The 14,393-nt window shown below is 33.9% G+C and overlaps 1 protein-coding gene across 1 annotated transcript; it reads right to left on the bottom strand.

The window, feature by feature from the left end:
• Positions 1–5,634: 5,634 nt before the first annotated feature.
• On the bottom strand, positions 5,635–6,951 carry LOC124823045 (protein PHOSPHATE-INDUCED 1-like). The gene has a single exon (XM_047295172.2). It carries the CDS (start codon positions 6,782–6,784, stop codon positions 5,840–5,842), a length of 945 nt encoding a protein of 314 aa, XP_047151128.1. The 5' UTR covers positions 6,785–6,951; the 3' UTR covers positions 5,635–5,839.
• Between the last annotated feature and the right edge of the window lie 7,442 nt (positions 6,952–14,393).

Below are 14,393 nucleotides of genomic sequence, written 5' to 3'. Positions count from 1 at the left end.
AGAAAATAACTTTTAAAAGGTTAAGTGTTCTTTGAGAGAAAAATGTACGGAAATACGCGGAATATAAGTATTAATACTTGTAAAGTTTACTTTATTTTTTAAGATGATGTTAATCCTAGAATTTATCCTAAGTTCATTAGATTTATTATTTTACTATTTATCAAATTATTATTGAACAATTTATTAATGTTTAGTTATACATTTGGATTTGGATGAAGATGTATTAATATGCACATATTAATTAGATCAAATTAGTGTAAATTTTACATAATAAATTGATTTTATAAGATCTTGTTAGGTTTAAAGTTAATTTTTTAACATATAAAAAATTTTAGACTCATTTAAAATGATTATTTTTAAAATTGGATTTTTTTTCTTGAATGTATTTTTTAAATTAGTTAAAATTTTAAATGCATAAAAACATTTAAATTTTGAAAATTTTTGTAGAGGACGAAATTGGATTCTAGATTTAAAATATAATAATTAAAAAAACACAATAAATAATAATTAAAACAAAGTGAAATCATACATTGGTAGCACTAGTTATGGGATCGACCAAGAGTTCCCATCAGTCTTTTGAACTATTTGAACTGCCAATTTTCCAAGGGTGGAAGCCCATGTAGTTGTTTAGTTCAATCAGAAAAGAGCTCTGTGGGCCGTACATGGGCTGGTGGAAAGGGAAAACTAGCCATGACCCATAAAAACAGAGTCTCGTGAAGAAAAATAAATGATAAATGAAGAAGATAAATCAAGATAATTTTTTTATTATTTATAGTAATATTATTCAGTTTATAAAACATATATTTTATGTGTTCTGCACAGAGAAAATGTAAAAAAAATATATGAAAAATATAATATATAAATATGTCCAAGGACAACTTAGCCCAGAACATACAAACTATGAATGATAATTTAACTGATTATATTTTTGAAAATTTCAGGAGCACTTAGTGTTTTTTCAACACAATTTATTTCTCACTTCGTGTGGGTAATTTGGTAACAGTCATCCTAATCACTGAACAACTTATTCCATTACAACAAGAATTGAGTATAACTAATGGAGAAAAAAACTTGTATTCAAAAAGCAAAAACAAAGTTAAGGAAATGGCTGAGAAAGGACAAAATGTATGTGATGCGGAAAAACAAAGAACAGGACCTACTTGAACAAAGAAAGCATGTCTGAGAACATTCTTAATTTCTGCCTTAGATGAGATATTTGTACAGAAAGCTGGATGTGGGACAATCCCATCAAAGATAATTGGTTCCTTTCTAGGATTCAGTATATGCTTCCAATTGCTTTGCTGTAACCCATGCAAATCACATTTTGCTGTGTCCACATACATTATTTCTAGAATTGGACAATACTTCTCATTCACAGTGTTCAATTATTTTCGTCACCGTATTTTTATAGCCACAGCATAGTTTTTTTTTCTTCGTCTGAAAAATAACATTCCATTTCTTGCTAGTGATATGGATTAGGTTTATCTACTACTAAAAAGACTCATATATGTGTCTACATTGAGTACCATGGTTACCAGCTGTTACGGAATTTAACACCACAAACAATATACTCATCCTATCTCATCATATATATCATAACATCATCAAATTTAATCAATCAATGAATAGAATAAAAATAATCAAAAATAAATAATTACTTTCTTACTTGACATTTGAGTTTATTACTCACAAAGCTCCAAAAATACTAAATCTTATGGAATGCTCTTCCTGAACATATAAACCACGTCTTAACTATTTTAGTCAAAAAGATATTTATTTTAAGCTTCTAAAATCATATGTAAAGTCTTCTATAAAAAATATGCAAAACTATCTATTCAAAAGAAATAAACTTAGTCTAAATAAAATATTGATTGACTATAATTGTAGTTCTTTATAATTGTATAGATTATTAAAATATTAGAGAGAAGGTAAATGAAATAAAAAATACCTTCAAAAATATATAACCTTTCGTAAGAGATATAGATAAACTAATTTTTTATTTATAATTTTAAAATTTTAATAATAAAATAATAGATTGTTGTCAGAGTCCATTTAAAACGCATTCAGGATTCGTTTAGTGGAGTTCACGTGTCAAGAGGGGGGCTCGACACTCAGATGACGGACGCCAGGTGTCAAGCGAAGAGGATCCGGAAATCAGATAGTGGAAGACAGGTGTCAGCAGATGAGCGGACGCTCGTTTTTGACGTTGGAAGGAAAACTTTGAGTTTTCAGAAATCCACGCCATTCTCTGCATGCAACCTCTCCTCCAAACTCTGGAACTTCGTCTTCTCCTCCTTCTCTCTAAAACTCCTTCATCTTCTCTTTACGAAATCTCACCCTTTCTCTTCTCCGATCTCCGTTCAGCCATCGTAGAAGCACTTCCGGCGTCAAGAGCTTCCAGATAAATCGTTCGGTTAGTGAAGCTAAGCTGGTAAGTCTTTCTTTTCACCTAGTTGTTCGTTTTCCTAGACATGCAAACCCAGTTCTGGTTTCATGTGTTGATCACCATTCTCCAAATGAGTGGTTCTGAGAATGTTTTGGTTTTAGTTGGTTTAGTTGGAAAATTGTCGAGCGTTGAGGGTAGAAGAACTGGTAGTGGTGAACTGTATTCTGCCTCTGTGAACGTCTGGTCATGCTCAGAGGTAAGGGAAGCTTATTTAATTTAATTTGTATGTTGCTGTGCTGCATGAACGTTCGTTGATTTGATGATTGGAAATGAAATATGATTGTGCTATGTTCTGATGTATGAAATATATGAAATTTCTATGATATGGATTGTATGAAGTATGAAAATTGACTATGATATGAATATATGAAGTTATGAAAATAAATGTTGAGAAATTGGATTGAGATAAATGATTTTTGAATATGAAATTCCCGTGTACGTTCGTAACTGAACGGTCATTGACCGTTCGATTTTTCTAATAAACTTGGTTAGAATTGGATTCTTTCATTTGGGAAGAATCCTAGTTGAGGAGGAGTGTCTTCGTTTCGTAATAATGTGCATGAGCGTTTGGCCAAGCATAGTTGTTTCTTGGTATTCGGTTATAAACTTAAGTGTGTGTATATATATATATATATATATATATATATATATATATATATATATATATATTCATTTGTTCTTAAACACTACTCCAAATGGTATCTTATTATATTTATCAAACCTTCTAATATAAGTTTAGTAGTGCTCGGTCTTACACCAAGCGCTCGTACTCGTTTTCTTTTATAATATATCTTGATGAAAATAACGTTCGTCCAACTTCAATAGACTTTTCTCTCTACCGTGCTCGGTTATTGACTGACATTCGAATTTCTAGATGTAAATTCAAATAAGTTAAGTATTTATAAGCGTACGGTTTAATCATGTGAATTCTTCTAAGTATTATTCTTTGAAGTGTCTGTATTCATTGGTTTCAGCCTAGAGTCTTAGCACTTGGCATGGTCTTTGTGGTGTTCGGTTTCAGCTCTCAAGAGTCAGTTCATTTATTTGGCTCACTTTGTAAGTAACGTTCGTTCTGGTCGTTCTTGTGATATAGAGTCGTACTCGGTTTCTTTCTCAACCCGATAGTAACCCTCTCGGTCTTAATCTATTCTGGAACTGGAGACCTCTCTGTCACGTTCCAAGTGTTCATTCTCGTTCTGAGTTAGGATTGAACGTTCGGTATCTGTTGTCCTTAATAATTTTTGTACAAAGATGAAATTGAAATGATTGATAATAAAAGATGAAATTGAGATGATTGATAATGAAAGATGAAATTGAGATGATTGATAATGAAAAATGAAGAGAATATGATATGGATGAAATGTTTTGGATTATGGACGAATGTTCTAGGGAGGAATGACTCATGAATGAATATTGAAATTGGTAAAGTATGAATGTGGGCATGCTAAGCTGGCGGTTCATCCTGATATTCCGTGAGTACTCGTCCTCAAGTAGAGGAGGGTAGGTCATGTGTGGGAACGGCAGGAGGTCCTAGTCCTTATGGTTAATTTGGACAGATAGGACTAACCTCGGGTGGCAGCTGTTGAGGGTATCCCAGTTACTACATCACCCGGGTGCACAAACGTCGTAGCTATACAGATTTCATACAGTCCGGACAATCAGTCTAGTATTAGGCTTTGTATGAACGAATGATGAATTTATCTTGTTTGGTTGATTGTGTGAAATATATGTTTATACATGAATTAAATTATATAAGCTTACCATGTGTTTCCTGTCTTGTATGTTTTGTACGTTCGGTTGTCCTTCTGTTGCAATGATCATCCGTGTAGATGTGAGCAGAAGGAGACGAGCTGCTGGAAGAGGCGCTGGAGGAAGATAACTTAGTAGAGGTAAAAGTTAAAGCCGAGCAGTAGAATCGTTCGGTCAATAGTAGTCTGATAGTAAGGTGAATGCTCGATCACCTTTTCCCTTTGCTTTTGTTTTGACCGTTCGGTATAGGCTTTTGTAAACCGTTCAGTCAGAATTACTTATGACGTCTGGTCTTTCTGTAAGGTCGTTCGGCCACGACCGTAGGTTCTCTCTAATGTAAGACTGATCTATATTATTATTCAATGTAATTATTCTATCATATAATTTTAGACTATATTTTTGGAATGTTACATTTGTGATTTGTAAAAACTAGTTTTACTTTTAAAATTTTGTAAATCCTTACAATTTTCCTATCATATTACATCACTTCCTTAAATTTTCCAATGCAATATTTTATCTTTTACAAAACCTAAAACATATATGAAAGCGCCAATGACGCTCTATCTGCCTCTAGTTAAAATTCATTAAAAAAGTGTAAATCATAGTTATTTTATGGATCTCACTTTTAATGTGTTTTTCAAGGTAGAAAACACAATTTCTGTTTCTCAATAAACTTGATCCAACGATACAGAGAGGACTATAAAGCATTGGAAGAAGTCTCTGCAACAAATATATTTACACTGTTATTGACTGCTCAAAAATATATTTGTGGCTAGAAATTTAAAATAAGATCATGTCTAACATGCTCTATTTCATTCATCTACTGATTTCAGTAATGTTTCAATTTAAAAAACTAACTTGAACAGTGAGTTAGAAGTTTATGTTTACCTTTTAAGCTAGTTATCATTTAAATTTGCCAATTACATGCAGGATGAACATTGAGTTTATGTTAGAATGATAAACCAAAATCAGGGTACTGGTCAACACTTGAACTAATTATGATGTCACTGTCTGTGGCCCCTACACCTACCCATTTTCAATTACAATCTAAAGCCTCCAAGCAGCATTAAGTTTCAAAATTGCAGCATTTTCCCTCCATTGGCTGAGCATCTTATTCAGAACACCACTCAACTTCCATTAATGGTTATTCTAATTTGTCTAAACCCTGCATTTTTCTTTACCAAAGAAACTCATTAGCTCTGTTCTTTTGCATCCTTCAAGCCTGTCCATTAGGTATCCAAAGCTAAATATTTGTCTTCCGGATCAGTAAAATATTCACAATTTATCATTCCCCTATTTAAGGCTTTTTGTCTTAAAAGAAATGCAGTTTCTCCAAATGATTTGCAAGTTACTCATACACCACTTTATAAGTTAATATGCCCAAATGGTTCAGACCCACCAGTCTCAAACACTAGAAACCAGAAGCAAGAAGATTTAGGTCCAGAGCAATACTCTTAATTTTAAGATTAAAAGAAACAAATGGAAGAACATTTGTTTTTCTACTACATAGTCCTGCGTACATATCCAGAAGATATAAACAAATAAATGAAATAGTCCTACAAATTTGTTTATTTGAAGATTTGTACAACCTCCTAATCCGTGTGTCATAGAAGTGGCAGCCATGGATCATCATCGCGATCCTCCTCACACGGGAGTCGAACAAGAGGATGTTGAAGGATCATACAGAGCAGGAACAAGATACTTCCTCGCATTAGCACCATTCACATTGTAGCTGGCACCGGTTGTAGGATCAACCAGCAAGTCCCCAGCGTAGCCAGGGTAGGCCCCTTTACCGTAAACACCGGGACACGCAGACGAAGCTTCGAGCGGGGCCTCGGCCGGACCCTGGAAGTAGCCGTTTCCGAAAGGGTTGGTGGCGGTTCCAGCCAGGAGGCTAGCGAAGTTGATGACCATACCGTCAACTCCCACATCGTTGTTAGGAGCAATCAAAGGTGGATTCTGAGGCCCATAAATTGGCTGGTGGAAGGGCCACGCGCATTGACCCGGGCATTGGGTTTCGGAGTTTCCGACCCATATGTATGCGAACTTATAGTTCTTGCCACCCTTCACGTGACCCGCGGAAGCGGCAGACCCGTGAGTGCCACATCGGCTCATACAGAAACCTTCAACAGCCACGTCGGCGGATGTCAAGACAACGTTGATGGCGTTCCTCTGCCCCCCTTTGGAAGCCAGCTCGACAAGATGCTTGTTTGTCAGTGACTTTCCCAGCGAGTAACTTTCGTCGAGGATCTGATCACCAAGCGATAAGGAGAGAGAAGAAGCCTTCTTGGGGCTCAGGTGGTAGTACTTCTCGGTGGTTTTCCACCACGTGGTAACAGATGGTTGGTTGTTTGGAGTGACAGGAGACGAGAGCGAGGTAACGAAATCGGCTATAATGGCTTTTTGAGAGGGTTTGAAGCGGCCATACCAGATGAGGTTGACGGCGATTTTGCCATAGAGCAAAGGACCATTGTGGTAACGGAGGAGCCGAGACTGGTCATCGAGCTTCCTAGCCGCTAAGGAAAGGTGAAAGAGAGAGATAAGGAAGAAGAGAGGAAGGAAGCAGTGAAAAGAGATGAATGTGGACATGTTTGAAAGGGAAGAAGAAGAAGAAGAAGAAGTGGGTGTGATTGAGTGATGTGGAAGGAGGATAAGAGGAGAGAGGTATATATAGGTGGCAGTAACGGGCAGATTTTGAATGAGGTGGGTTTTAGCTGTGATTGTGGGCAGGGGGGTGGAACTTGGGGAGAAAGGAAGAGAAGAGAGATTAAAGAGTGGTTAGCCCCTCCTCTGCCATTTACGAGGCAGGGCTTGCTCAGTAAGTAAAGTGAGGGACCCTGACTCAGTAGCGTTTGGGTTAAGAGGTAGGTAAACCTAGTTTAGTGTGGTGCACGCGCGGGAGCAGAATGTGCTGAGTGGGAGGCGTGAGAATGAAGGCAGTGGGAAGCGGTTGGATAGGATTGAAAAAGAAAGAAGGGTTTCTGGCTAGGTGACAAAAGCGATACAGCTTGGGCCAGTTAGATTATTTCAAGGAGTGAGAATTCTCAGGTTTGACCCTCAGAATGGATAAGGGCGAGGAGGGGTTAGGTGAAAGGGAGAGGGTAGAATCGGAAAATAAAAGGTGAAATTATGAGAGAGACGTTGAGGTGACAGAGTGGATGAGTTTTATGGGAAAGCGGAGATGGATCCAACTGGCATTCACCCAATCGCAGTTTATGAATGCATCTAGCGACAGCATCCAAGGAAGCACGTGATGTAACAATTAACACCTTCGTTTTAACACATAACAAAAAAACATATAGCATTGTTCATTTGCTTTTTGAAAAAGTTGTAAAAGTGACCATATCTATCAGATTAATTTTTTATATATTAACACGTAAATTTTTTATAAGAACAATTTTTTAATTAAGTTATACTTTATAAATTAGGGTATTTTTCAGCCATGCTTAAATACCATTCATTCATACATGTAGATTATTATTTTATTTTGAGATGGGATGAGGTCAAAGTCACTCTTTATTTTTATTTAATTTATAGTGACTTAATCGTACCTTTCATAAATAGCTGTAGAAAATTAAAATATGCTTTAGTGTTACATTCATGAACTGCAATAAACTATAGGAGAATCTTGCCCTTTGCGCCTTTTTACTCATGATTGAGCTTCCCCACTCTAGTCCTTTTTTGTTTTTAACACGTCTTTTTAGTTTTCGACCTTAGATGTGTCAGAAAAAGTTTTCGATCTTAAAAAATTTACATTCCTTCTAAAATATAAATTTTCCTATGGTTTTAATAGTTAATGAATGAGACTTTTACATAAAACCAAGTCATGGTAATATAGTCCAACTAAAATTGTTATCTATAGCATTAAAAACAAATATTAGAATATTTATTTCGTGTTTGGTACGAATAGATCAAAGTTATTGTTGGGCATAACAGATGAATACATAAATTGAAGAAAGTGAGAAAAAATACCTTACCTTTATATACCCTATTTAAATATTTTCTCTTATATCAGATTAATCGAATTACATGTTTTTAAACCCTTTTGCTATTCTTTTAACTTTTTATCCCTCAGAACAATTAGAAAAATACTTTTATTTTAAATTGTAAACAGTCTTAGCATTATGTTGGTTATATTTTATAACTGCTGGACAATTTTTCGTATAACAAAATCATCTATACTTTTATCTCTACAATAAAATAAATAACTTTTTTTTTTCTTTTTTCTAACGTTTATTCTTTGTCTATTCATTTCACACGTTGAAGATGAATTATATTGTGTGTCGAACACGAATCATATCATTTAGTCTATATAAGTTATTAATTGTATAATTATACAGTATTACAAGAGTTTTTTGAAAAATGACATTTAGATTTAAAATATTTTATTATTTGAATGATTCGGTATACTTGTTGATGAGATGACAAAAGTTATATGATAATTTAAGTGATATTTCTGATATTAAAGTGTCTGATTATTTATACTACACCAATACTTTTACTACTCAAAGGGAGAAACTTGATCCTAGAGCTAATGTTTGATTGTTTTTGGAATATAATTTGAACACAAAAGGGTGTTTGGATTTTAATTTGGAAAATCGTAGTATAACTTTATCCAGAAACGTGCTTTTTTGATTAAATTGTTTTTTCCTAAAGGAATTGTGGTGTTAACAATGAGGATAGAGATCAAATTTAATTGTCTACATACAAAAATTTTAACATGTCTAGTGATAGTGAAATTTCTCAAACAAATAGAAACCAACGAATTGTTGATGCTCATCAAAACACCAGTTCAGACTTTGTACATAATGACATTTGCACCACACGGGTTACAAATCCTCTTTCCTATCTTAAAGATTATGAGGTAACAATCACCTATGCTAGTGATAGAAACACGATAAGTATCCTATTTATTCTTTCATGCATTATGACAAGTTTTCTTTGAGTTTTAAACATATTATTGATTCTATTGATGTTGATCGTGAACCAAAAAACTATAACAAAGTTTGCAAGTATTCTTATTGGATTGATGTTATGCATAACGATATTAGCTTTAAAAAATAACATATTTGGAGTGTCACTAGTTTGCCACAAAATAAAACTATGCTTATGTGGGTATACAAAATCAAGAGGAAGGATGATGGTAGCATAAATAAATACAAGACTAGGCTTGTTGCTAACATTTTTACAAAACATTTATCTTTTATGAATTTCAACAATATATTCTAAGGTGGGAATATTAAACTGCTACTCCCAAGAGGAAGGCTCTAAGCTTTAATATATTAATTATGTTTTTATAATTGTTAATTATGACACTTCTTTATACCTAATAATATTCTCACTCGATTTTCTTCCCTATTACGTTCATTTTTCATCTCTTCATTTCATACATTTTCTTCATAGATAAAATATACTGTGTACTACATACTTTACAATGATGAAATTCTGATAAATAAAAGTGCCAAAACATCCGAAAGATTATTCAATTTTTATATTGTAAATAAAAGTCTCATTGTTAAATAAAATTTGAATTTAACAAGCATTATATTTTTCGTTTTATGATCATGACTTCTCTTGAGTATTTATTTTTATTTTTTACTTTTTTTATTTTTTGTCTATTGAGATAAAACATTCACTATAAATAATAAATAAATTAGTCCAGACGTAATATAACTGTTTTTAAATAAGTTCTTTAACTAAAATTTCAAATCCACGTAATACAATAATAGCAATCTTGGCAGTATAACGCAACGCTGCTTAAATCATGAAGGTTGATTATATTATGACTCACGTGACATGAACCAGCTTTATCCCAAAATCGTGTTTTCTATATAAATCTACAAACCATTCATAAAATATTGGTTAAGGCTAACAACTATATTAAACTGTGTGCCGCCATTTATACAATTGACGGGCTATTTTACAAAGCATACATTGATTTTAAAATTTTTCATTTTATATTAAAAAAGTCATGCATCAACACACACATATTTAAGAATATTTATTATAAAGAAATAAATTATTGCGGGTGAATTACCATTTGCGCAATGTGTTATAATTTTACCTATAAATCCTAAGCCATACATACAAACAGTTAAAGTGCATGTGATGAAAATAAATAACGAATTGTTTAATAAGTTAACTTTTCTCTTATCAAGTTAGATACATTTCACCTATGAAATGGATAGTTTAAAATCACGAGAATAGAACTGTTATATAATTTTAAAGATTAACGTTAAAGTTTCATAGTTCACGAGGCAATGGTACTCTTAATATAGGTTTTAAATATATTATTGGAAATAAATATGTGTTTGATGTCCTCTTACAATGTTCTAAATTCCCGATAGTCTCAATGGTTGTTGTGGTGATGAATTCGCCTTTTCACAAAACTTGGCTTGATCCAAGTTTTTCAGACACAAACGTCAGTGTTGGACGAATCTAATAAGGTCCCACACGAATCTAACCCAACATTATTTTTTTAAAATTAATAATTTATCCCACAAGCATGACGATTAAGGTTTCAAAACCTGGGTGCTTTGACTTAGTTAGATGTATATTGGATTCTATGTCCGTGATCTAGAAAACTAATAGCTGTGTGGTGGAAGATGTAACCTAAGATATTAATGAAATGGTGTTGAATGGTGGTGTTTTTCCTTTGAATGTTTGGTGGAATTTATGAGAGTTTTGATTTGGGGGTGGTAGATACCTTGACCAAACAAATTCGGTGTGTTAACTGTACCCATGTGTTCCCAACTTTAGCACCCATCAAGCAAACATCTTACCTTTGCCTTAGCTCACTCCCATAAAATACCAAGCAATTTCCTACAAATTAAAGAGCTGTCCTTAAATATACGACTCTATCAACTTACTTATTCAAGTAATTAAATTCAGGTTAAAAAAATTTAAACTATTTTTTTAATGTTGTGACTTAATGGCAAAATAATTTATAATTTACTTTCAAACTAATCCTTCATAATAAAATGCAAGTATAGAACTTTTTTTTACTACATTCAAGTATTAAAGCAGATTTTTCGTTCGTTTAAATACTGAATTAATACTTTTAAGAACCAGAATAATTTTTTCCGTACTCAAATAAAAAGAGAAAGGAAGAAAAAAGAACTTGTGTTTGGAAAAGACAACAAAATTACCGGTGGCAATATTGTAAATAAAATCACATGATTGATGTGGGTTGGTTAGAAAAACAAACATTACTTGCCTTTTTAAAGTCTATGGGTGGAAAAACATACGTCTTTTAATTTTTAAATTCATAAAAATTGAGCAAGAAAATATTTTAAGAGACTCATTAGATGTTGGTTGGTTAGAAAAACAGATGTTAATTGTCTTTTTGAAGAAAGAACAAACGCCTTTTAGTCTTCAAATTTATAAAAAATTGAGTGTGAAAATATTTTAAGAGATCCATTAGACGGTTGGTTAGAGGAACAAACATTAATTACCTTTTTAAAGTCTGTTGGAGAAAGAACATACATCTTTTAGTTTTCAAATTTATAAATAATTGAGCACGAAAATATTTTTTTAGAGACCCATTAGACCTTGGTTGTTTAAAGGAATCAAGGTTAATTAATTACCTTTTTGAAGTCTGTTAGGAGAAAGAATAGATGTCTTTTAGTTTTCAAATTCATAAAAAATTGAACGCGAATATATTTTAACAGACTCATTAGACGTCTGTTGGTAAGAGGAACAAACTTTAATTTGAGCTTGAAATTATTTTCAGAGCGCGAAAAAGAACACTTGTTTCACTATTTTTTTGTGCACTTTCTTCATTACGAGTCGAACGTCTTTAGGAAAGTTGTCGGCGACCACGAAAGGTAATGTTTCTTCCACTTAACACAAATGTCCGTTGAATGATGACTTTATATGTATGATTTCCTTTCATTTTAACTGATTAGTAGTTTCGTGCATATACACAATTTGGATCACTGTTGAGTTCTCTTCGACGACCATCAAAGGTAATGTTTCTTCCACTTAACACAAAAAATCGTTGATTGATGACTTTATGTATGATTTCCTTTCATTTTAACCGATTAATTTTGTGCATAGACACCATTTGGAACATCGTTGAGTTCTCTTTTTCCCCTCTTTGGCGGTGGTTGTCTTCTCCTCACCCTCACAGCGGCACCTATCTATTACCTTACTTTCACGGTTAGTTTCATTTTTTATTTTTTATGTGTATTAGTTGTTTCATTTTCATGAGTTATTGCACTTTTTATTGGTGGTTACTGTTTCTAAAATTCTGAAGAAATTTTTGTTGTGCATTCTTGTGTTGTATATTGATTTTTCATGGTTTTAATGAAAGAAAGTATTGATGAAATTAAAAAAACCCATAAATTGATGTCAGACATAGAACAATATCCAATGTCAATTTGCTTTATATCCAACGTTAGATTGTAATATGTTCCACATCAATCAACGTCAAATTTTTTAAATCTAACATCAATTTAACGTTTGCCAGTATATACCGGTTTCAAATTCAACGTGATAGACTGAAAATCACTTATGTTATACAATTTTTTATACCAATACACGTCGAAACTCTTAATGCAGTGTTCGCTCAAGCGCGAATGCGAGCGATGATTTCAGAATGCAGTCGTGTTTGGATGAGAAAAAATGCGAGGAAAGGCGAAGACGGATTTGCGGGATACCACTGTTTTTCATCACCCGCGACTTTGAAGAGATTTGGAGGGATTGTGACTGAAATGTCACATATACCCTCAACCTATTATACATTTTCCTGTATGTATATCAGCTTTTACGTAGAAAATCGATTCGCAAAAGCTTCATAACCGATTCCAACATGTTAAAAACCTGAAGAAGAACAGTTGATAAAAGCTTTTACTAGATTCACAAGCAAAGCTTGGCATGGTTGTAGAGATTCCCTAAGCATTGAAGTTGTTTGACACAATCGTTAAACAGGAAGAGCATTAGCGATGTTCAAAGTCTAATGTGCTGGGTTTCTTCCATTAACGACAAAGAGCAACGACGGTTCTTCCATTGACGGTGACGAGCAAGGTCTGAGGTGAGGTTGGTATTACCGTATGTTGGTTGTCCAATTTTCTTGTTGTTTTTTAGTTCCAGGCTTGTAGATGAGGACGATGAAGGTGTTGATGGCATGAAGAGGAAAGTGTGAAATGGGATCTGCGTGTTTTAAGCTGAAGAAGACGATGAACAATGGTTGATGACGAAATTGAAGGCAACGTATTCGGTTCCATAGCTGAAGTATTCGATTCCAGAGCTTGGAATCATTCACACACGAGCTGTATCCGGTTCCAGCTCATGAGTATTTGGTTCCCCTTTGTCGCAGATCTCGCAGAGGCTCACGTGTTTGGTTCCCTCTTCTCCACAAGACCTCCGTATTCGGTTTCATGAAGGCTATCTGGTTCCATGGTTGTGTGCGACGCGGTGTATTCAGTGTATTCGGTTAGGTTAAAGCCATTGTTGGAGAGGTTGAGGAAGCGAAGGACAGAGAGGGAGGATAGAGGCGGAGGGATAGGGCCGGAGAAGTTATTATCGACGAGGGAGAGATTGGAGAGGAATGAGAGGTGAGCTACATCGGTGGAGAGAGTCCCAGAGAGATGGAGACCACGATGTGGAGAACGAAGTAAGAAGAAGCAGAGGGCGGGGCGTCGGTGTCGCCATAGCCGCAAAGGTCAGGGGCGATTGCTCGATAACCCACAACGGATAGCGACATAAGCTGGTGGCGCCATGAGTACCATAGTTCTGAGAAGCCGTGGAGGAACAAAACCATTGGGCCTGACCATTTTGTGCTTTATTTTCTCCATTTCTTTCTCTTCACCCTATCTTTCTCAATTTTTCTACTTCAAATGGTGTTGGAGGGAATTTAGGTAAGTTGAGACTGAGAAGATAATTTTTCTTTTCCTTTTCGAAATGATTTTCGTATAATGATGTAATCCAAGACGATCCAATTCTTTCGAAATGCTTCACCTTCTTAGACAAACTATACATATTCCTTTGATTTTTTTTTTTTGTTTTTTATGTGTATTCTAATAACCACAATATGCTTACTTTTTAAAAATTCATTTTAATAATTATTTTTAATTTTTTACTCTTTATAAATATTTTTACAATTAAATATAAAATTAATAACTATCATTTTATATTATTTTAATAACTAGGGGTATTTTGGTAATATTTAATTTCTACCCATTAAACAAATTTTTTA

The sequence above is a fragment of the Vigna umbellata genome, chromosome 2 (assembly GCF_029865625.1).
Source record: "Vigna umbellata cultivar VRB3 chromosome 2, Vumbellata_1.0, whole genome shotgun sequence".
Classification (NCBI taxonomy): domain Eukaryota; kingdom Viridiplantae; phylum Streptophyta; class Magnoliopsida; order Fabales; family Fabaceae; genus Vigna; species Vigna umbellata.
The sequence above is the reverse complement of the archived record's forward strand: the minus strand, read 5'-3'. Positions and strand labels throughout refer to the sequence as shown.

What these genes read in the sequence shown, in the direction of transcription:
- LOC124823045 (XM_047295172.2), bottom strand. Translation starts at nt 6,784, where the DNA reads ATGTCCACATTCATCTCTTTTCACTGCTTCCTTCCTCTCTTCTTCCTT.